The sequence below is a fragment of the Homarus americanus genome, unplaced genomic scaffold (assembly GCF_018991925.1).
Source record: "Homarus americanus isolate GMGI-L3 unplaced genomic scaffold, GMGI_Hamer_2.0 scaffold56009, whole genome shotgun sequence".
Lineage (NCBI taxonomy): Eukaryota > Metazoa > Arthropoda > Malacostraca > Decapoda > Nephropidae > Homarus > Homarus americanus.
The window spans coordinates 6,669,490-6,693,176 of NW_024739542.1; the positions used below are offsets into that span (position 1 = coordinate 6,669,490).

The following is a 23,687-nucleotide window of genomic DNA, read 5'->3' on the forward strand; positions in this document are numbered from 1 at the left end:
GGCAGCAGCCAGCCAGCAGCCAGTCTCGACCGGCCAGCCAGCCAGCCAGCCAGTCTCGACCGGCAGCCAGCCAGCCAGCCACGACCGGCCAGCCAGCCAGCCAGTCTCACGACCGGCCAGCCAGCCAGCCAGTCCCGACCAGCCAGCAGCCAGCCAGCCAGCCCAGCCAGTCTCACGACCGGCCAGCCAGCCAGCCAGTCTCACGACCGGCCAGCCAGCCAGCCAGTCTGCGACCGGCCAGCCAGCCAGCCAGTCTCAGCCAGCCGTCTCCGACCGGCCAGCCAGCCAGCCAGCCAGCCAGTCTCACGACCGGCCAGCCAGCCAGCCAGTCAGTCTCGACGGCGAGCCAGCCAGCCAGCCAGCCAATCACGACCGGCCAGCCAGCCAGCCAGTCCACGACCGGCCAGCCAGCCAGCCAGCCAGCAGCGCCAGTCTCCGACCGGCCAGCCGCCCAGCAGCCAGTCTCGACCAGCGCCAGCCCTTCACGACCGGCCAGCCAGCCAGCCAGTCTCGACCGGCGCAGCCAGCCAGCCAGCAGCCAGTCTCACGACCGGCCAGCCAGCCAGCAAGCCAGTCCCGGCCAGCGCCAGCCAGCCGCCACCAGCCAGTCTCTCACGACCGGCCAGCCAGCCAGCCAGCAGCCAGTCGACCGGCCAGCCAGCCAGCCAACCAGCCAGCCAGTCTCGACCGGCCAGCCAGCCAGCCAGTAGCCAGTCTCACGACCGGCCAGCCAGCCAGCCAGCCAGTCTCGACCGGCCAGCCAGCCAGCCAGCAGTCAAGGCCAGCCAGCCAGCAGCAGCCAGTCTCACGACCGGCCAGCCAGCGAGCCAGCAGCCAGTCTCACGACCGGCAGCCAGCCAGTCTCGACCGGCAGCCAGCCAGCCAGCAGCCAGCCAGCCAGTCTCACGACCGGCCAGCCAGCCAGCCAGTCTCACGACCGGCCAGCCAGCCAGCCAGTCTCACGACCAGCCAGCCAGCCAGCCAGTCCACGACCGGCCAGCCAGCCAGCCAGTCTCACGACCGGCCAGCCAGCCAGTCTCAGCCGGCCAGCCAGCCAGCCAACCAGCAGCAGCCAGTCTCACGACCGGCCAGCCAGCCAGCAGCCAGTCTCACGACCGGCCAGCCAGCCAACAGCCAGCCAGCCAGCCAGACAAGCAGCTAGGCAGCCAGCCAGACAATTCTTTTAAGCTCGCAGCGGTGGTTGACCTTCCAGTAATTGTCACCCAGGAGGTCAAGGGAGAGAGAGACCTGTAGGTAAGTAGGTACCCGAGAATAAATATGTTATGTAGTAATAAGAAAATAATACCTCGAATCATTCTAGTGTCGTGAATGATAATTATATTGAGCATAATATTAGTTCGGAATCATTCTATTTCCCTTGAGATTGACTGTTCGTTATGTAGAATGATTTAAGATAGTACCAATTTTTGTATTTTCAAGTGAATTAAATGTAATAGTTTTTTTCAGGTGTAATTTGTGTTTTGAGGATATTAAAATAGGTAGGCTTTAACATTTGCCTCCTATTTTCTTATTGAAGTTACTTTAGTGTGTAATTGGCTTGATTAGGATTGTGAAATAGGTTAAATATTTCTTTTGACAATTTCTCCCTATTTTTGGTATTGGAGTTAATATAGTGTGTGAATGGTTAGAATAGGTTTGTTTTTGGCATCTGCTGTTCACTATTTTCCTGCTCGAGCATTAAATTACGTTAAAATAGGTGTTTGTCGTGTTACATGGCCCTATTTTCAGTGTTATTCATAACTTCTAACTACTTTCCCATTTATAATTGGAATATTTTAATTTACCTTCCTTCCCTATTTCATTACTGGAATCTCCCAATTTGGTACTAATGGACGTCTTTTACTATTTTCTAAACCCATTCCTGCCGCTGATTACAAACCTATTGCGCTTTTATGTCTGTGTGTCTGTCTGTCGTTTGAAAATTCGTCAAATTGGGAAATATCACCATTGGAAATATCACAAATTGGGAAATATCACCAAATTGGGAAAATCACCAAATTGGGAAAATATACCAATTGGGAAATATCATAAATTGAAATATCACCAAATTGGGTAATATCACCAAATTGGGAAATATCACAAATTGAGAAATATCACTGGTGGAAATATCACCAAATTGGGAAATATCACCAAATTAATATCACCGAATTGGGAATATCACCATTGGAATATCACCCGATCATGTTTGTAATAGTATTAGCGTTTGATTGCTTCAGTGGTTTAATTACTGAATATGAACGTGGTATAACCACACACACACACACACACACACACACACACACACACACACACACACACACACAGTGTGGGTGCGACGGGGAAGTGTCTGTCTGGTGTTGGGCTCAGCACGTGGGGGGAGGGATGGGAGGGGTGGGAGGCAGGGGGTGGTGTAGGGGAGGGAGGTGGGGAGGGAGGGCGGGGGGGATTAGTGTGGGGGAGGGAGGGTGGGGAGGGAGGCGGGGGTTAGTGTAGGGAGGGGAGGGTAGGGGAGGTGGGGGTTAGTGTAGGGGAAGCAAGGGAGGGATGAGGATAGTGAGAATGTATGGGGTGCTTGGAGACGATATTGTATGGTTGGGGAGGAAAGGAAAGAAGGGGGGTGGGGAGAAGGAGAGGGGAGGTAGGAAGGAGAGAGGATAGGAGAACGAGTGAAGAGAGGGGAGGGAGGGAGGGAGGGAGGGAGGGAAGGAAATGGTAGGTAGAGAAAGGGAGGAGAAAGGAGAAGAGGAAGGATGAAGAGAGGGAGGTATAGGATGGTGAAGGATAGATAAAGGGAAGAATAGAGGAAGCGTAAAGGAGGAAATTAATGGAGGGGAGGGAAATAAGGAAGGATGAAGTGGTAGGGAAGTGGAGGAAAGTATGGTGGAGGAAGGATGAGTAGAGTGGAGGTAATGAGAGGAGGAAGAAAGGAAGAGAATAAAGGAAATGGAGAGGAAATGGGAAAGGAAGAGAAATTTGGTTAGTAGAGGAAGGGGTGGTGGAAGGAAGAGGAGGTGGGAGTAAGGAGGAGGTGGGAGTAAGGAGGAGGTGGGAAGTTTGAAGGAAGGAAGGAAGGAAGGAAGGACGGACGGGGAGGACGGAGGTGGATACACAGACAGTCTCCTATGTGGAAAAATCTCGGGAGTGTTGGAAGATGTGGCGCCGTGGATGCTGCCTCCTCCCTTCCCAGCCCCCTTCCACCTTCCCTTCCTCCTCCACCTGCCATCTGTCTCAATCACTCTTTAATTCCTTCTCTCTCTCTCTCTCTCTCTCTCTCTCTCCCTCAGTAAACACGGCAGATCATCAGTACACATGTCAGTCGCCACAGTGCCCAAATTCTTGTCATTCATAGAAATATTTTTACCAAGGTGAATGTGTTGTAGCCCTCTGTTGATTGGCTCGGGAAGGTGGCGTGCGTGTGTGTGTGTGTGGATGGCGTGTGTGTGTGTGTGTGTGTGGATGGCGTGCGTGTGTGTGTGTGTGGATGGCGTGTGATTCGTGTTTTTTTGGGGGGCGTGTGTGTAATGTATTGTATGGGGTAGGAGGAGGGCGTGTGTCTTGAGATATGAGGGGAGAGAGTGTGTGGGGAGGGAGAGAATGTGGGGAGGGGGTGCGTGTGTGGGAGGGAGATGGTGTGTTTGTGTGGGGCGTGTGTGTGTGTGTGGGGGGATGGGACCGTTTTCTTAAGTGTGTTTTGGTTGTGTATGTTTTGCTTTTATTTTCAGCTTGTTTCCGTCGAGTCATTTCTGTGAATAACTTTTTTTTTAATCTCGACTCATAGAAGAGTGTATTGTACCTGAGGTTGTTATCTGATCTAAATACAAGTCTGTCTACCCCCCCCACCACACTCTCTCTCTCTCTCTCTCTCTCTCTCTCTCTCTCTCTCTCTCTCTCTCTCTCTCTCTCTCTCTCTCCCCTCCTCCTCCTCCTCTCTATTTCTGCCTCTTTTCTCCCCTGTCTTCCGACCTTCCTTCACAAGAAAATGATCGAATGTTTGTATAATTAACTCGGGTCTAAATTTCTACCCAGCTGATGACGGGTACCCAACTTTACTGATGGGGGTATAAAAGCGGCCGAGTACAATGTCAACCACACTACTTCCTTGTGTAACGAAAATGGGCTCAGGGTGCAGTGTGCTGTATCCGTATTGCCCGTAAACGACAGCCAGGCCCAAGGGACTCCACTGTGTCATTTACCGAGGTTATTAGTACTGTACATTAATCAGGGCAGACTACTGTAATACCAAGGATAATAACGTTGGTGCCTTGTGTAATGAAGCTGTTATTAAATACAAATGGTGACTAAAAGTTATATTCTTGGTGGACGAAAACATTTCTCCTTCTTTCTCGTCTGTTTATTCACCTCCTCTATCCATTAGTTTCTTCATTTCTACTTTCTCTCATTTCATCGTTCTATATCATTACTGGTTTTATATTTGTTTTTGTTTTCCCCACGCACCTTTTTCCCTCGCACCTTTTTTCCCCACGCACCTTTTTTCCCCCCACGCACCTTCCACCTTTTTCCCACCTTTTCCCACCTTTTTCCACACTTTCCCACCTTTTTTCCCCACACCTTTTTCCCCCACACCTTTTTCCTTTTTCCCCCACCTTTTTCCCCACACCTTTTTCCCCCACTCTCTTTTCCCCACGCACCTTTTTTCCCCACGCCTTTTCCCCACGCACCTTTTTTCCCACGTTAAGACTCCCGTGAAAACCCCTTCCATTAAAACCTCATTTCCTAAGTTACTACAGTACTGCTGGCCACTACTCAGGACTTAATCTAAATTAGCTTCCCTCCTTTCTGAATTCTCACGATTTCTTTCGTTCCAAATAACAGAAAACGAGTATATTGGAGCCTCTGTGGGTGGGTGTGTGGTGTGGGTGGGGTGTATGCGGTGTGTGGGTGGGTGGGTTGGGTGTGTGTGTGTATGGGAAAGGTGGGTGGGTGTTTGTGTGGGAAATGAGCGGTGTGTGTGTATGTGTGTGTGGGGTGAGGGTGTGGTGTGGGGGGTGGATGTTTGGGAGGGTGGTTTGGATGTGTGTGTGTGTGTGTGTGTGTGTGTGTGTGTGTGTTTTAGTTTTTAATTTATTTAGTTATGAATTTCTTTCTTTTTTTTTTCTTTTAGAATCCGTGCGACGTTAATTTATTTTTATTTTTATTTTTTTTCCTGTTCATTATTTTTTTAATCTCTCTCTCTCTCTCTCTCTCTCTCTCTCTCTCTCTCTCTCTCTCTTCTCTCTCTCTCTCTCTCTCTCTCTCTCTCTCTGTATTTTCCTATATACTGTTTATACACAATAGGTCTTTTCCAGTCATACAGTTGCTTGGTCATGAGTAAATAGGAATCAACAACATACACAGATTGATTCACTCACTCACTCGCTCACTCACTAACTCACTCGTTCACTCACTCACTCACTCACTCACTCACTCACTCACTCACTCACTCCTCTCTCTTCCCTGTAATAGATGTGTCCGGCTGTGTCATCCACTTTACCTGTGTTCTTTCAATTAGTTCAACTTCTAGCCTTAATAACACTGCCTTTGTACCCGTAATACCACCCGGTGCCTTCCTCTCTGCTGGGGCTATAAACGTACACTGATTGTCTCGGTACCTCTAACCTAACCTAACCTAACCTAACCTACCCAAGCCTAACCTAACCTAACCTAACCCTAACCTCTCTGGTCACTTTGATGCATTTCATAAACATTTCGAGGACTGTGTGGCTTTTACTCTCCTATTCGTCTGTCTGTCTGTCTGTCTGTCTGTCTGTCTGTCTGTCTGTCTGTCTGTCCCTTTTCTTTTAGGTAACTTAATCATATTGGTATTTTGGTTCTATCACCATATTTACTACAGCTATTTCATGCTATACAGGTGTTGCATTCAATTACCTTCTTTAATTGATTTCTAATTAGGATTTATTTCTTCCGTGTTGCAGGTGAGTGTGAGGTGGGGAGTACGTGTGTCATGTGGTAAGGTAGAGAGAGAATTTCAACCTTACGGGAAGTGGGTTAGCATGTTATGTTTCGAGGGATGAGGTTTATTGTGTTTAACCTGGAAATATTTGTGTGTGTAAATTCGTTTCCTTCCCAATACCCCTCCCACCACCCATCCCAACACCCATCCCACAGCACCCCTACCACAACACCCTCCCCACAACACCCCTCCCAAACACCTCACAACACCCATCCCACAACATCCCTCCCCCAACACCCATCCCACAATACCCCTCCCACAGCACCCCTACCCACAACACCTCCCTCCCCAGCACCCATCCCACACCTCCCCACACCCCTCCACAACACCCCTCCCACAGCACCCCTCCCCTTCCCCTCACAACACCCATCCCCAATACCCCTACCCCACCTCCCTCACCTCCACAACACCCCTCCCACATACCCCTCCCCAGCACCATCCACAGCACCCATCCCAACCCCTCCCACAGCACCCCTCCCACAACACCTCCCACTACCCTCCCCTACCCTCCCACAACACCCCTCCCACAGCACCCATCCCACAACACCCCTCCCCCATCCCATCCCCTAACACCCCTCCCAGCACCCATCCCACAACACCCCTCCCACAGCACCCCTCCCCAACACCCTCCCAAGCCTATCCCCAATACCCTCCCACAACACCCCTCCCACAATACCCTCCCCACCTTCCCTCACCAACCCTCCCCACAACACCCCTCCCCCAGCCCATCCCACAACACCTCCCCCTATCCCTCCCACAATTCCCACTTCCCCAGCACCCCTCCCACAACCCTCCCCCATACCCCTTCACAACACCCCTCCCCTCCTCCCTCCCAGCACCCTCCCACCACCCCTCCCCAACACCCATCTAATACCCCTCCTTCCCACAATACCTCCCTTCCCTCACCTCACCCCTCCCCATACCTCCCCTAACGCCCTTACAATACCTCCTGCACCCTCCCACAGCACCCCTCTCCCCACCCCTCCCCAACACCCCTCTCACAACACCTCCCACAACACCCCTCCCCAACACCCCTCCCCAACACCCCTCCCCCCATTTCCTTTACCCTCCACCCTCCCCACAACACCCCTCCAGCACCCTCCCACAACACCCCTCCCCACCACCCCTCCCCACAACACCCCTCCCCACACACCCCCTCTCACAACACCCCTCCCCAACACCCCTCCCACAACACCCCTCTCCCAACCCCTCCCCAACACCCCTCCCTTGAACCTTGTTTACCTCTTTTGCCTGGTCGTCTGTATATCACACGTCTGTTTATATGTTTGTCTGTTTGTTTGTCTCAATGTCTATCTGTGTCTATATCAGGCATATACTGTATGATTATGTTATATACGTAACACACACACACACACACACACACACACACACACACACACACACACACACTCTCTCTCTCTCTCTCTCTCTCTCTCCCCACACACACACACCACCCCACACACACACTCACTCTCTCTCTCTAGAACACACACACACACACACACACACACACACACACACACACTACACTCTCTCTCTCTCAGACACACACACACACACACACACACACACACACACACACACACACACACACACACACACACACACACACACAGACAAATAAAGGTTTAATTTTTACTGGGAAAAAGACGACGTCAACACCCGAGCCAACGGGATGTCAGACCGTAGCGCGAATTTCCTCCAAATATTGACTCGTTCTGAGGCTGCCTCCACTTCCTCTTCCTCCTGCCCCTGAACACGAGAGAGAGAAAGAGAGAGGGAGAGAGTGCAGACAGACAGACAGACAGACAGACAGACAGACATAGAAAAAGAGGGATAAAGAAGATAGAGATTCCCAAGGCAGGCCATTCGTGAACCAGGTTATATTTATATCATTCCTTAAAGATTTCTCTCTTTAACATACGCATAGAAATGTCTGTCTGTCTGTCTGTCTGTCTGTCTGTCTGTCTCCCCCCACACACACTATATGCTTGGTATGACGTTGTATTGTTGATGGTGGTATACAGTGCCACAGTCTATCAAGTGCCAGGGAGATAAGTTACCATAACATGTACTGTGGTGTCTGTCTGTCTGTCTGTCTGATTTCTGTGTTTGTCTCTGTATCTGTCTGTATTTATAGGTATATTTGTGTATGTATATATATGTGCGTGTATGTACATATATATTTTTGTGTATACATATATATGTATTTGTGACTGTATGTATGTATGTATGTATGTATGTATGTATGTATGTATGTGTATGTGTGTGTAACTGAGACAGCCACCAAGTACAGCAGCTGCAAGAGTAAAGTTTTTCGCCTCGTTTAAACCTGAACTATTTACAGATCCTGTTTTATCAGCCGCTCCGTTCTTCCTCTTGTTATTGCTTCCTTGTGTTAAAAGAAATCCAATAACAGCGAATGGAAAGAAAACATGATAATGCGATAAATCAGGGAATATTTATTTTATTTTTTATTTTTTATTTTTTATTTATATTTTTTAAGAAATCCAAATATAAGTTTGTGTTTGTGTTTGTGTTTGTGTTTGTGTTTGTGTGTTTATATACGTTTTGGGGGGTGAAGGGAGAGGGGTAGTAAAGTGTTTTATTTAGGTATACAATAATTGAGTGAAAATTGTTGATCTCAAAGCTAAGTGAGAGAAAATAGCATTTGTTTTCTGCAGCTATAAGACTTACAGCTATTAATTTTGGTTCATAGCTTTCGGTGAATCATTTTTGTTATTTTTGGTGTGTAATTTAGTAAGACGCTGACGTAAACATAAATCTTTCTTTCTTTCTTTCTTCCGTCCGTCTGTCTGTCTGTCTGTCTGTCTGTCTGTCTGTCTGGGCACCCGTAAACTTTTCCTTTTGTCTGGAACATAACTTTTGGCATCGATAACAAACACTTTTCATGAAACTTCCTTTTCAATGTGTATCATGGCCAGACAAAGTGTGCACGACGCCAAGATCAAGTCCCTGGGTCAAACACAGGTCAAAAGTTCAAAGGTCTTGAAGATTAAAAAAGTTCAGAAGATTAAATTACTTCTCCTATCCTAACAGAACTTAACCTCACAGACTAAACCAAGTACAGAACACGTTTCCAAATCCCCGTGTCAAAAGGTCATGAGAGGTTAAATACGGAAGAGTGCAACCTCCATCTAATGAACTGTATCGATATGAAAGTCCGTTATATCAAGGATCCGTTAAATGTGACTCTATGTAACGGATTATATGGAGAGATTAGTCCGTTTTATGGAGGTTATATCCGGTATATTTATGTCCGGTAGTGTTTTAGTGAACATATGGTGTAATGTAAACTCTTTAGTAAGATAGTATCACCATGTTTGTCTTTATTACTTTTCTCGTATTTTTATTTGTATTCTTTCTCTTATTGATTTATAATTACCAGTACTATCACCACCATCACCATAACTATCACCATCACCACTACCACCATCACTATCACCACCATCACCACCACTACCACACCATCACTATCACCACCACCACCACCACCACCACACCACCCCACACCACCACCACCACCCCACACCACCACCACCATCACCACCCACCACCACCACCACCACCACCATCACCACCACCACCATCACCATCACCACCATCACCATACATCCATCACCCCACTCACCACCACCACCACCACCATCACCACCACCACCACCACCACCACCACCACCACCGCCACCATCACCACCACCACTCACCACCATCACCACTACCACCATCACCATCACCACCACCACCACCTCACCACCACCACCACCACCACCACCACCACACCACCACCACCATCACCACTACCACCATCACCACCACCACCACCACCACATCACCATCACACATCACCACCATCACCACCACCACCATCACCATCACTACCATCACCACTCACCACTCCACCGTCACCACTACCACCATCACTATCATCACTACCATCACTACCATCACCACTACCACCATCACCACTACCACCATCACCACCATCACCACCGCCACTACCACCACTACCACCATCACCACTACCACCATCACTATCACCACCATCACAACACTGGGAGCCATAAGTCCACACTGTGGTTCTCACTATATTGATTTTGTGGTCATCCTCTGCCATCTGCCTCTGTATTCCTGCTTTAATTTTCTCTTCAATATCCTTTTTTCTTATTTACATCTTTATCACATTTATTACCCTTTCTCGTACGTTCGTTACTTGATAAGAATTCTTTCTTTCTCTCTTCCTTTTCTGGGATAATATTATATCCTCCGTTATTATTGTCTTCTTCTGTTCATTCCTTTTGTTTCTTTGTTCGTTTTCTTTCGTTATTATTCACACAGTCAGAGCTTGAACTGTTGTTAGTGTCTAGTGTTGGAGGAGTACCACGAACATGACCTTTAAGTTGTTGTTGTTGTTGTTAGTGTCTAGTGTTGGAGGAGTACCACGAACATGACCTTTTAAGTTGTTGTTGTTGTTAGTGTCTAGTGTTGGAGGAGTACCACGAACATGACCTTGTTGTTGTTGTTGTTGTTAGTGTCTAGTGTTGAGGAGTACCACGAACATGACCTTTACGTTGTTGTTGTTGTTTTTGTGGAGCCGACGACTCTGAACTATTTTAAACTAATCCAACTTAACTATCTTAACTCTGTCTTTAACTTATCTTAACCTAACTAACTTTACCTATGTTAATCAACTTAACCGAACCAAACCGAACTTAAGTTAGGGTACTTTAGGTTCAGTTTGGTCTAGTTAGTGTAGATTAGGTTAAGTTTAGGTTAAGTTAGGCAAAGGAGGTTAAGATAGGCTTGGTCTCTTGCTAGGTTGGTTGGGTTAGGTAAAGTTAGGTTGATGTTGAGGTTGTTGTTAGGTTGGGTTATGTTGTGCCAGGTTAAGTCTTGCTGTCATGTTGGTTCGGTTACAGGGCATCCTAACCTAACTTCTAATCTAACCTCACCTAACCTAATCTAACTTAACCTAATTTAACCTAACTTCGTCTCATCTAACCTAACCTAACCAAAGCTAAAAAGATGCAGTGTTAATTTATGTTTGGTTACGTTGATGTTGTCTAGGGGGAGGAGAGATCGGGATGAGGGATATAACAAAATAATTCACTGATCTTGTTCGTGGTACATTCATTAACATTGTCTCATTTAGCGTTTTGTTCGTGGTACATTCATCAGCATTGGCTATTTGGTGTTGATTCTTCTACCTATAACTAATCAATCCATCTCCCCTCCCTCCCCTCCACTCCCTTCCCTATTCCTCTCCCCCCATCTCTCCCTTTCCCCTTCTCCGTCGTCTTTATATCAGCTATGTTAATTATTGTTCAGTTTTGTTGTTATTATATTTATTGTCAACTTGTTTCGTATTTCATCCATTCGACTTATTTACATTTTTTCTTTTATTCATACATCGATTATCTCTTTCTTGCCTTCTCCTTCTCTCTCCTTCTTACCTCAGTGATTCCTCTTTCTTTCTTCCTTCTCCTCCTCCTCTCTCCTTATCTTCCTCTCTTTCTCTTTCACACCTTTTATTTCTAACCTTCCATTTTTCATGCCATTCTTTCTACCCCTTTCCTTCCTTCATGCCATTCCTTCTATCTCCTTCCTTCCTTCATGCCATTCCTTCACCCTCCACCCCTCCACTCCATCGCTTTCTACCCTCTCTTCTTCTCTCATTACCCCTCCCCACCCTACCCCATCCCACCCCACCACACCCCACCCCACCCCTACCCCACACACCCCACCCCACCCCACCCCCCACCCCACCCCTCTCCTCCCCTCCCCTCCCCTCCCCTCCCCTCCCCACCCCACCCCACCCCACCCTACCCCACCCACCCCACCCCACCCACACCACACCCTAGAGCCACCTTACAGCCAGGTTCCTCCCCATCACCGCCCCTCCTCTCCCACCCCTCTCTCCCCGCCCCTCCCTCTCCCGCCCCTTCCCCTTTATATAACCTGTCTCCCACCATTCATAACTCCTCTACGGTTGCCACGTGCCATTTATCGGTTTATTTACATGTAGGAACAGAGTAGAGAACACGTCCTCCTGTTTCCACTTCTCTTTTTATGTGCCCGTGAACATAAACTGAACACAAGAACAAAATGGGGAGGTGGGCACAAGAACACGTGAAGAACATTATTGAACAGAAAGAGAATAGGAAAGAGGAGAAGCTGGATAATAAAGAACAAGGAAGAAATACAAGAAGGGATAAAAGAACAGAACACAATAACACAACTGGAGAACATAACATGAACACGGATGGGGTGTGTGTGTGTGTGTGTGTGTGTGTGTGTGTGTGTGTGTGTGTGTGTGTGTGTGTGTAAAGGCCATCACTTTAATAATCCATAATTCTAATCATTCTGCCATTTGGGAATAAAGGCGAAATTATTCCCTAAATTATCAATATTTTTTTCCCCCTTTTCATCTGTAGACATAGACAGAAATAAATATATATATGGTATATTATTAGTGTTTGTCCATCAATATTTTCCTTCCGTTGGGCTACAGATCGAAGTATATTCCTTTCTCAGGTTTCCTAACTGGGCTAAATACTGAAATATATCCCTTATATAAACAGAAGAAAAAAAATCTCACCCAGGGAATAATAAATAAATAAAAAATTTCCCTAGATAACGAACAATATCCCCCTAACAATCAAACTTATTCCCCAAAATTTTATCAATAATTTCCCCAGAACTATTTTTTTCCCCGGGAAGCACATAAAAAAAAATGGAGGAGACTTGGCTAGGTGACAGTTTCAGGGTAACTCTGGCGTATAAACTGACCATTCTGGATCACTACGCCACAGCTATAGGGGAAAAAAAATATACCCAGCAAACTTAATATAATAATTTTATTTCTCTTCTTCAAAGTCACCATAGAGGAAATATCTGTCTGTGTATTGAATTAAAAACTTTTATTGGGTTAAGTGAATATAGTAAAGATGTTTTATTTTGAAGGGGTTATTTCTTGGCTTCAGAGTTGGCACGATACTGCTTTTGGGACGTTCGTGTGTGTGTGTGTGTGTGTGTGTTTGTTGTGTGTGTGTGTGTGTGTTTGTTGTGTGTGTGTGGAGGGTGTGTGTGTGTGTGTGTGTGTGTGTGTGTGTGTGTGTGTGTGTGTGTGTGTGTGTGTGTGTGTGGAGGGTATGTGGGGGTGTACAGTATGTGTGTGTGTGTGTGTGTGTGTGTGTGTGTGTGTTTCTGTGCGTGTGTGTGTTTTAAAGGGTCAGATGAGGGATTTAACGTTAGCATGACGCTTGAGTTTAAGAGCCCACGAGTGTACCGTAAATAAGACACTTTACACACACACACACACACACACACACACACACACACACGCATAAGTCAACTTCCATACAAAATAATCCCGTTCCATACTTTAATACCTAACCAAACTAAAAGTGCGAGTGATACAACCTACCCGTCCGTCCGTCCGTCCGTCCGCCCCATTATTTACCATAGACTCTGCTTATTCATTATACCATGCGTGTGTTGTCAGGTGCTGCTGAGGGTGATGTAGGGAGAGACGTGTGTTGGGGGGTATAATTATTTTCACTGGCTCTAGAATTTTGTCGAATTAGGTGAGCCAGTCTCTCTCTCTCTCTCTCTCTCTCTCTCTCTCTCTACGTAGGGCACAAGTTATAAAAGAGAACACAGGAAAAAGTCTCATTAAAGAACACTAAGGAACACAGAGGATTAGAGAGAATACCGGAAAGTCACATTAAAGAACACAAAAAAAAACCCAGAGAATTATAGAGAGAATACATGAAAGGCACATTAAAGAACACAAAAAACCCAGAGAATTATAGAGACCATAGCCAAAAAAAAAAAAACATCACTATCTAACACATCAAATAATAGACGAAAAAACCCACAAGAATAAAATAGAAAACGATAGAGAACAGAGCAGAAACCTCACTAAAACCACATAGGGTTTGACTGCCTATTTTTGTTCCTTCTAAAAGTCATAATGTAAACTGTTGTATTATTCTCCTTTAAAGACTTACAATTTAAATTTCCGGGTCACGTAATGATTATGCAACCCAATTTATTTCACCTGATGATTAAACTCCCTAAAACTAATCTAAACCTAACCTAACTTAAACCTAAAGTAATCGTTATCTAACCAAACCTAACTCGACCTAAATTAAACACCCTGACGCTATCTGGTAGGATTAAGTTAGGTTAGGTTAGGTTAGGTTAGGTTAGATAAGGATTAATCATTAGGTGAAATAAACTAGGGTGTATAAACTTCAGGTGATCCAAATCTCCCCAAAAAATTCTACATGACGAGTAGTAACAGATTAATGGAACACAGAGAGACAAACGCCTCACGACAAAATTGATTCCTATACGAACGCTCAACGCCCTCGTCCCAGTTCAATGGCGCGCAATTTCATGACCTGAGGAACTTCAAGTCATTCTTTTAGTGGAAATTCATCATCTGGGATATTTCTTTATACTTATTTATTACCAGATAATAATAATAATAATAATAATAATAATAATAATAATAATAATAATAATAATAATAATAATAATAATAATAATAGCATATACGTGTTTTTGTTTTTCTACTGTGTTTTGCGAACCAGTCAACTGCGTATGCATGAACGTTGAATAATGTGAACAATAAGCAAGAAGCGTCCCACCTACCCGGGAATAAATACGGAGAATTTAACATGAAAACAAAAACTATGCAGTGAAATGCATTTGAAAACAGTGTACAGTGATTGTGTGCAGTGACGCTTTGATGAACGAATGATGTGATAGTGATTACAGTGATGCTCTTGTTATATTGAAGTATTGATACAGGTTTGTAGTGATAGTGTTTGACTATTACAGTGCTACCTTGACACATTGGGTCAGTGATAGTGACTATTATAGTGATTTTGTGATACAAACGCATTGATACAGTCGCATTGATACAGTGATGCATTGGTACAGTGTTCCAGTGATACAGTGCTGCAGTGATATAATGAAAAAAGTTTTACAGTGATGTGATAATACTGTAATTGCTAAATAATACAGAGATGCCTCAATACAGTGACATAATGTTACAGTGATGAATTGATACAGTGAAGAAAGAATACAGTGATATATTGCAATAGTGACGAAATACTATATCTTGGTACTGTTTTGTTGTATCTTCCATCCCTTAAGTAAAGTACTCGGGACAGTGTGTTAATATGTAGCAGACATAGTGTAGTGTAGTGGATAAGTAGGTAGGTCACCCATAGTACTTTTAAGTGCTATTTCGGATCAGATAATGCACACACACACACACACACACACACACACAGTCATGTACAGCCATAGTCGTACATACATATTTATTAATTTGTTTCTACTGAAGTGGTATTTTTGCTGACACCAACTGTAGGAGCACCGAGGCTATCATCCATGAACAACTACGCTGGACTGGCCAAGTTACCCGCATGGACGACAATAGACTGCTAAACCAACTACTGTACAGTCACCTAACGAATAGAAACCTAACGCCGGCGGGCAACTGAAAAGGTATAAGGATAGTCTTAAGACAAACCTGAAAAGTGCCAAATCGACCCCTCACCTGAGAGACGATTACTCCACACCGTAACGCTTGGAGGAGTACCACACGAGAAGGTGTCAATACTTTCGAGTTATCACAACTGCCTACCGAGGCTGACAAGCGCCAACGCCGGAAAGACGCTGCCGCCACCCCTCCCGCACTAGATGTAACCCTCCACATGTGCAACATCTGTGATCGACCCTGCCGGTCCCGTATCGGTCTCTTTAGTCACCTCAACTAACTAACGAAGGTGCTATCCTTAATAACTCATATCATTGTATCATAGCTGGATAATCGTCATTGTCGATTCCGAGTGGCAACATAGTAGTAGTAGTAGTAGTAGTGTGTGTGTGTGTGTGTGTGTGTGTGTGTGTGTGTGTGGGTGTGTGTATGCGTGTGTATATATGCGTGTGTGTGTGTATGTATGCGTGTGCGTGGGCGTGTATGTGCGTGTGTCTACGTCTGTGTGGAGAACTGCGGCACCTCCTAGTGAACGGGGTCACGGCAGGTCATTCCATTAGTCACGTCATTGCGCATTTTACTTGACTTGTTAACAACGGTGAGCCGTCTCGTTGTGGCCAAGGTAAGGAGACGGCCTTGTTAGGATGTGCATTGGAGGATTGGTAGGATGTTGGTGGAGGATTGGTAGGATGTTGGTGGAGGATTGGTAGGATGTTGGTGGAGGATTGGTAGAATGAGGATTGGTAGGATGTTGATGGGGGATTGGTAGGATGTTGATGGGGGATTGGTAGGATGTTGGTGGAGGATTGGTAGGATGTTGGTGGAGGAGTGGTAGGATGTTGGTGGAGGATTGGTAGGATGTTGGTGGAGGAGTGGTAGGATGTTGGTGGAAGATTGGTAGGATGTGTGGTGAAAGAGTGACAGGATGTGTGGTGGAGGATTGATAGGATGCTGGTGAAGGATTGGTAGGATGTTGTGAAGGATCGATAGAACATATGATTGATGATCTGGTAGGATTGTGATGAAGGATTGGTCGGATACTGTAGCTGGCAGACGGTAGGATTTGCAGCTCACAGGACAGTATCTGGACTACTTGACAGAGGATGAAGGATGTATGGCTGGCAGAGACGCATCCTATAATACCTGTGGCTGGTCATTGTTACGATGAGTAGTGGACGGTGTAGGATTGTGAGTGGGTGAGTGGATATACGACTGAGTAAAACTGACTGACTGACTGACTGACTGACTGACTGACTGACTGCATGATTAAAACGGTTGGAGAGAATTAAAGTAAACGTAGGTAGATGGAAAATACAGTAAATGAAAACCAGAGGGAAAGAGAAAAGGTGAATGAAATGAGTCAGCCACTTAGCGAAAGAGGAAGAGGAGAAGGGCCAAGAATAAACTCCAATATTATTAATGAATGAGAGACCGACAATAGAAAAAAAAAGAATAAATCTCTTTTTGAATGGAATGGGAGTGACAGTTTAAAAATAAAAGAAGGAAATTCGCTCTAAATTAGACTGTATTAAAATAGTTAAGGAGCAAAAACCGTTTTCTATATATTTAATTAGAATATAATAGTTAGTCTTAAAAATGAACTACTGTTTTTTTTATATGACTTGAATACAACAGTTACAGTCTGTATAATAATAATAATAATAATAATAATAATTTAAGGTCCATTTCAAGCATTAAGACAGGTAAATATACAATCGCCTTCACTTATACCTGGTACAGTGGTTACAGCATTTGTGAGATGTGGCATATCTGTGTTTGTTTACATTGAATTAAAACTCTCGTAATGGCCCTAAGGAACGTCGCAATAGTAGCCAGACTTAAGGATGCTAGATAAACATTCCACAGAGTTGCCACATCTCACAAAATGCACTAGACACTGTACCAGGTTTAAGTGAAGCCGACTGTACATTGGATCTCTCACCTTACAATAAGTGTGTAAGTGTAAAAGTGGTTGACTTGTAATCATCTCTTTATGAAATTAATATTAACAATAAGGATAGTTTAGTTTAGGTTGATAGATTTTTACCCTTAAATTGGGATTATGAGAAGAATTTTAGATACCGTAAAGTCTAGGTATAAGTTAGACGCCATCTTTGTTCCCAGTGGTAAGAGGGTACGATACTTTTACATATAAACCCGCCTCATGTCACTATTATTATGGATGATCACTTCAATTATGCGATGACATGACCTGCTTCACGTCATCACCCTCTTGCTCTGTCGTGTCACTCAAAAATAGACACCAACGCAGGAATATGACCCGTATTGCTCTCGACGTCCTGATTGGTCAGATGGAGTGTGCACTTGAATGTCGTGATTGGTCAGCTGGAGTTTACCCTCGACTCCCTGATTGGTCCGGTGGAGTGTGTCCTCAACGCCCTGATTGGTCAGTTAAGGACTCCTGCGACCCTCTCCAATACAAGTACCATTATCCTTTTTTTTTCTGCAATGGCGGGATACTGAACGACGTATTTTTATTAAATTTAACGTATGTGTGTGTAAGGCTGTAAGGCTGTCGTCCCTCCAGCTGTTGGGTGTAGGGAGGTGAACAACAGACGGGTGGTGCCGCTTCACACGTTAGCATCACGCACGTCAACACTCACTGAAAAATCCCCGTGACTAACTGATTTACCCTTGTGACCCGCTGAGGTGTGTGGAGGAACCAACAGAATCTACACCTATACTGTATATCCTAGTTGTGTGTGTGTGTGTGTGTGTGTGTGTGTGTGTGTGTGCGCTTGCGTGATATATTCCTTCAATTTTCGCGATGTGTGATTCTTTCGCGAAGGTCGGAGTCAAAAATATCTTCGCGGGAATCATTTTTCAGTGTAACCTGTAAGTGAAAGATGGCGGGAGGCTGCGTCAATATATTCTGGTACTAATGGTGCTGCCAGCGGTCAAAATATACTGTTAGTCAGGATAGATTGCACTCACGATGGTCAGTATTTTTTCCTCAGTGTTAGTCCTCTTTTCAACGCTTCTCCAGTGGTTAGATGATTATTATCGGTTAGTCAGATTGAGTGTTCGATGGTTAAGAATACATTAGCAGCCATTGGTCAGAATTTATTGGTGTCTGAAGGTAAACACACACACACACGGTACAGTATATTGGTTAGTAATCAGATTATTTTATCGGTGTCGAATTTTTTAAGTGGTGTCTGATGGCCATATTATAGTGATATTCAATGGTCTGAGTTACATTACTATCTGATGGTCAGTGTGTGTGTTTATGTCCGATAGTCAGTTGTAGTCAGAGATCATCGATGTACTTAGTTATATTAGTTTCTGAGAGGCAATATACATTAATACCTTCTGGTTGGATGTCAATGTTCACATGGTCTAAACCTAACCTAACCTAACCTAACCTAACCTAACCTAACCTATGTACTGTATATAACCACGATATTATAGTGTGTGTGAATGATTGATTATATATACGTTAAGTTATAATGTTGACAGGTACCAGACTGCTTACCTACCCGGCCCCTGCATCTCTCTCTCTCTCTCTCTCTCTACGAAAGAAGACTTACAGAAGAAGTAGTAAAACTATACCTAAAGAAGTTCTAATTGGCTGCATATTATCACTGTCTCCCTCCAGCTAAAACGTATACCCCCCCCCTCTCCTCCTCTCCATCTCCCCTCCCCTTCCCTCTCCTCCTCCACCCTGAGTCCTTCCTCCCCTCCCCTAGAAAAAAAAAGTACGAAATTAAATGACTCGCTGGCAACTCCTCCACAGACATTAAAGATTTATTCTCAACACTCACTCGGCGTCTTGTATCGTATTGTATTTATAGATCCTCTTTTCTTAATAAATATGTAATTTTTTTAATGTTTTATTACTTGTTTTTGGATTTTTTTTTTTTTTAATCTAGTTAACTGTGACTGAGCGAGATAAATTTTTTGGGGGTATTTTATTACGAAATTGACGAAGTGGCAACTCAAGGGTGGGGAAGGGGGGGGGAGTCTCTGCGTCCTTCTTCGTTTGATCAATAGTGTGAAGTTCCTAGATGTCTCTCTCTCTCTCTCCCTCTTTGTCCTTTCCTTTGATTCAATTACATTCTTCTCGTTTTCTTCTTCATTATTTGGTTTCAGATTTATTATCTTTAAGACAGTTTCTCTCTCTCTCTCTCTCTCTCTCTCTCTCTCTCTTCTTCTTCTTCTTCTTCTTCTTCTTTTTCTTCTTCTTTAAGACGTTTACGGTTCTCACGTCTTTTCCTTCAGTATTAAAAATTTCGTCTTTAAAAAATTCTATCATATCTCTATCTATCTATATATCTATCTGTCTGTTTATATATCTATATGTCTGTCTGTCTATCTATCTATCTGTCTGCCTGTCTGTCTGTCTTTCTGCCACATAAATATATAAATTAATATAATGATAATAATAATAAACTAGGCAGTATTTTCCTCGTGTGTGATGACATGGTGACCCAAGAGGAGAGTATCAACAGGTGGATGATCCTGATCACTGATTTCCCACCCACCACCCACTCCACCCCACCCCCACCTCCAACCCCACCCCCCAACTCTCCAAGCCCACCTCCCCCCACCCCCCCTCCAGCCCCCCACCTCAACCCCACCCCACCAGCCACCCCCACCCCAACCCCACCCCCAACCCCCACCTCCAACCCCAGCCACCCCTCCCACCCCACCCTCCAACCTCCCTCCAACTCTCCAACCACATCCCGAGGCGCTATTAAACAACAAAAAAGGGGACATTGAAAGGCCAGAAGAAAGATAAGTTAAGAGCGATAATACCACGGAATAAATAAACGAGGAGAAAGAACCAATTAATTCCCTAGTGACACGAACGATCTATAGACCCGGCCATATAGGATTTATTAGTGGAATTTGATACGTGTGATTAACATATGTTTTTTTTAGTGGTATTTTTTTAACAATTGACTATAAGATCTTGCTGGTTTGATTTTTTTTTCTTTCCACTCTTGGTTAATTTTTTCCTTGAGTCTCCCTTTAAATAGTTTTCCTCGATACCTCATAGAAAACTTGGCCGTGTTGTGAGTAGTGTGTGACAGAAGGTTGATAGCACAAGTTAACACACACACAAAAAAAAAGAGATATGGCGTTGTCTCTTTGTATGTTTATCTCTCTGTTTGTTTGTCTCTCTCGACGTCTCTATAGTATTGTATTTAATGTTGTTTATTTCACACATTGTCTCTGCCTCACTGGAGAGAGAGAGAGAGTTTGTGTTACTCATCTGATCACCTGACAGAACTCGGTCTCTCCACCTACAGGGTCTGTCCCGCGGAGGGTCGGGCGAGGCAGACGTGGGGCGGTTGGCGTCGCTGGAGGAGACTAACAACACCCTGAGGCAGCAGCTGGAGGAGTTGGAGCTGCTCACCCGCCAGCACCACACCCTCCAGCGACACGTCCAGGAGAAGGACCTCGAGTGCGTCACCCTCAAAGAGAAGCTCAAGCTCAAGAACGAACTCTGCCACGATTTGGTGAGTCCGATGTGACGAGACGGGGCGGGAGGAGACGGGACGGGATGGGAAGGGATAGGACGGGGAGGTAGAAGACGGGATGGGAAGGGATGGGGTGGGGAGGGAGAAGACGGAACAGGATGGCACTGAACAGGACAGGGCGGGACGGTAAGGGAGGAGACAGGACAGGACAGAACAGGACGGGACGGGACGGGACGGGAGGAAACGGGACGGGAGGAAATGGGACGGGAGGTAGATACGAATATGAGTTATATATGATTTATTTTTAAGTACAGCTGTGGGCTAATTCTCTGCACACCTTTAGCTTTAATTGGAATCTACTTAAGGTGTATCCAGGTAAGGTCAATCATGCTCTTAACATTTCCTTACCTATGCATCAAATTACAATAAATCTTGCATATTATTGTTCTGATGAAATTAATAGTTAAAAGATACCTTCATTAGCTATAAACTAATTATAAACTACAAGTGCATTATCAATTCTCTCCAGGTGTCAAGGTAATTATGCACCTTAATTATACCTGCAGGTGAGTATATGGAGCATACTCAGATGTTCTCTGGGTAAGATATACTCCAGGTTCTTATAGGCAGCCATGGAGGAGGTATACTTAAGGGCAGAATGGTTAGGTTAGGTTTATGGGTGGGTGGGGATGGTTGAGTTGGTGGTAATGGTTAGATGTTTATTATAGAATAGAAACTAGAAACATTAGAATAAACTCTTTGGTGGTCGTAGTGTGAAGTAAAGAGGATCTCAAATTTACCTGTGGATTTTTTTTACATAAGTGATATGGATAACTCAGGAAGACGTATATTTGTTAACTTGGTGCTGTGATTTTCAATGATCAAGAATATTTTCATCTCGTTAAGCTCACAGGGGGACGAGATCTAAACTCCCCCGGACCTAAAAAAAAAAGGGAGGGGGGGGGGGCGATCGAAGTCTTCAGGAAACGAGTCTTTGTCCAGGGAGTCACAGGGAGCAAGAGTCAAGGGTGGTGGATCCAGTTCTTTAGAGGGTTCAGTTATTTCACCACTCTCGGGGTCTCAGGAAATCGAAAACTCCACAGGGTGATTGAGGTCTTAATGGAAACAAGACTTAAAGGGTGTTGGACGGCTTGTGAAATCTAAAGGAAATGAAATCTATGGTTCTTCAAAGTCTTAATTAGAGAACTTTAGATAGGTGAGGTGAGGTGAGGTGAGGTGAGGTTAGGTGAGGTTAGGTGGCGTGAGGTGAGGTAAGGTTAGATTTATACGTAGTAGTTCTGTGAAAGTCATTTTTGTATGTTTTTTGTTAACCAGTCGACTGTAACAACTCACTTTCAACTTCTGTCAGTACTAACGAGGTAGTATCAACAGCTGTACAAATCACCACATTATGCCTTCTTGACTGATCGTTAGTCACTTTTACCATTACAATAATTAACTACGTGTTGGTGGGTAGTTTTCTTATCAGGTCAATCTTCTCCACAGTGTTAACAACCCTTATCTTGTTGAACTTAACCTTGATTTAAGTCGTTTGTGTTAGTTATACCCCAAAGAACAGGTTTATGTGACGTATTACCCATTATGAAATTAATTAGTAATTCGCTCATTTTGCTATTACCAAAAGGTCAGATTAGGACAATTAGGAATTACGAAGCGAGTAGCGGTGGAATTAGGCTGGTGATCAATCTAATTGTTTGAGTAATTAGTAACAATTAGCCTCCTTTCATGCAGCTGTAGACAGGGTGTATTTAGTACTTTTTGACAGCAGCTAATTAAAATATCACACTTAATTTCTAGTATCTGTTGACTGTAGGTTAGGTTAGGCTAGGTTAGGTTAGGTTAGGTTAGGCTAGGCTAGGCTAGGTTAGGTTAGGTTAGGTTAAGTTAGGTTAGGCTAGGTTAAGTTAGGTTAGGTTAGATAAGGTGTAATATTTTGTATTATTGTTAATTAATATTATTAACAAGAGTAAAAACAAAATGAGCCATACTTAAATATAGGCCACATGAACGGGGGTACTATAAAAGAGTCAGTCAGCCAGCCAGCCAGTCAGTCAGTCAGTCAATCAATCAAGTCAATTAAGTCGGTAATCGTTGTTTAAGTTATTAAGCAAGAAGTCGCCAAAATCACCAGTTATAAAAGATGTTTGTTTATATGTTTATTTGTTTGTTTGTTTGTATATTTATTTTTTTGTTTTTATCACCGATATATTTATTACCTTGTATCAGGACTCCACCACCAGCCACTGAAGTTATTGACAACTCACCAATCACGGACCCAGATTCGAAACTTAACCTAACCTAATCTAAATTATAGTAACCTAACCTAACCATACTTAACCTAGCCTAACCTAACCTAACCTAGCCATACCTAACCTAACCATACCTAACCTAACCTAACCTAACCATACCTAACCTAACCTAACCATACCTAACCTAGCCTAACCTAACCTAACCTAACCTAACCTAACCTAACCTATACCCTTTAAAACATAACTCAACCCAAACTTAATCCTTGATCCTTTACTTCCTGATTTGAATTCAATTTTGGGTTCGAATCCTGGTCCGGGAATGGGTTCGGAAGTGGGGTTCGAATACTGGTCCGGGAATGGGTTCGGAGGTGAAGGGTGAGACAGGATAGTGGGTTCGAATTCTTGTCCAGGAATGGGTTCGGAAAAGGGGTTCGAATATTGGTACGGGGATGGGTTCGGAG

At 44.5% G+C, this 23,687-nt stretch overlaps 1 protein-coding gene across 1 annotated transcript in view; it reads left to right on the plus strand.

The window, feature by feature from the left end:
- LOC121874927 overlaps positions 1-23,687 on the plus strand; it is a 319,796-nt gene that overhangs the window by 52,537 nt on the left and 243,572 nt on the right. The window contains exon 7 of the mRNA XM_042379284.1: positions 20,786-20,995. Within this exon, the coding sequence (XP_042235218.1) occupies positions 20,786-20,995 (210 nt within the window). The remainder of the gene's footprint in view (positions 1-20,785; positions 20,996-23,687) is intronic.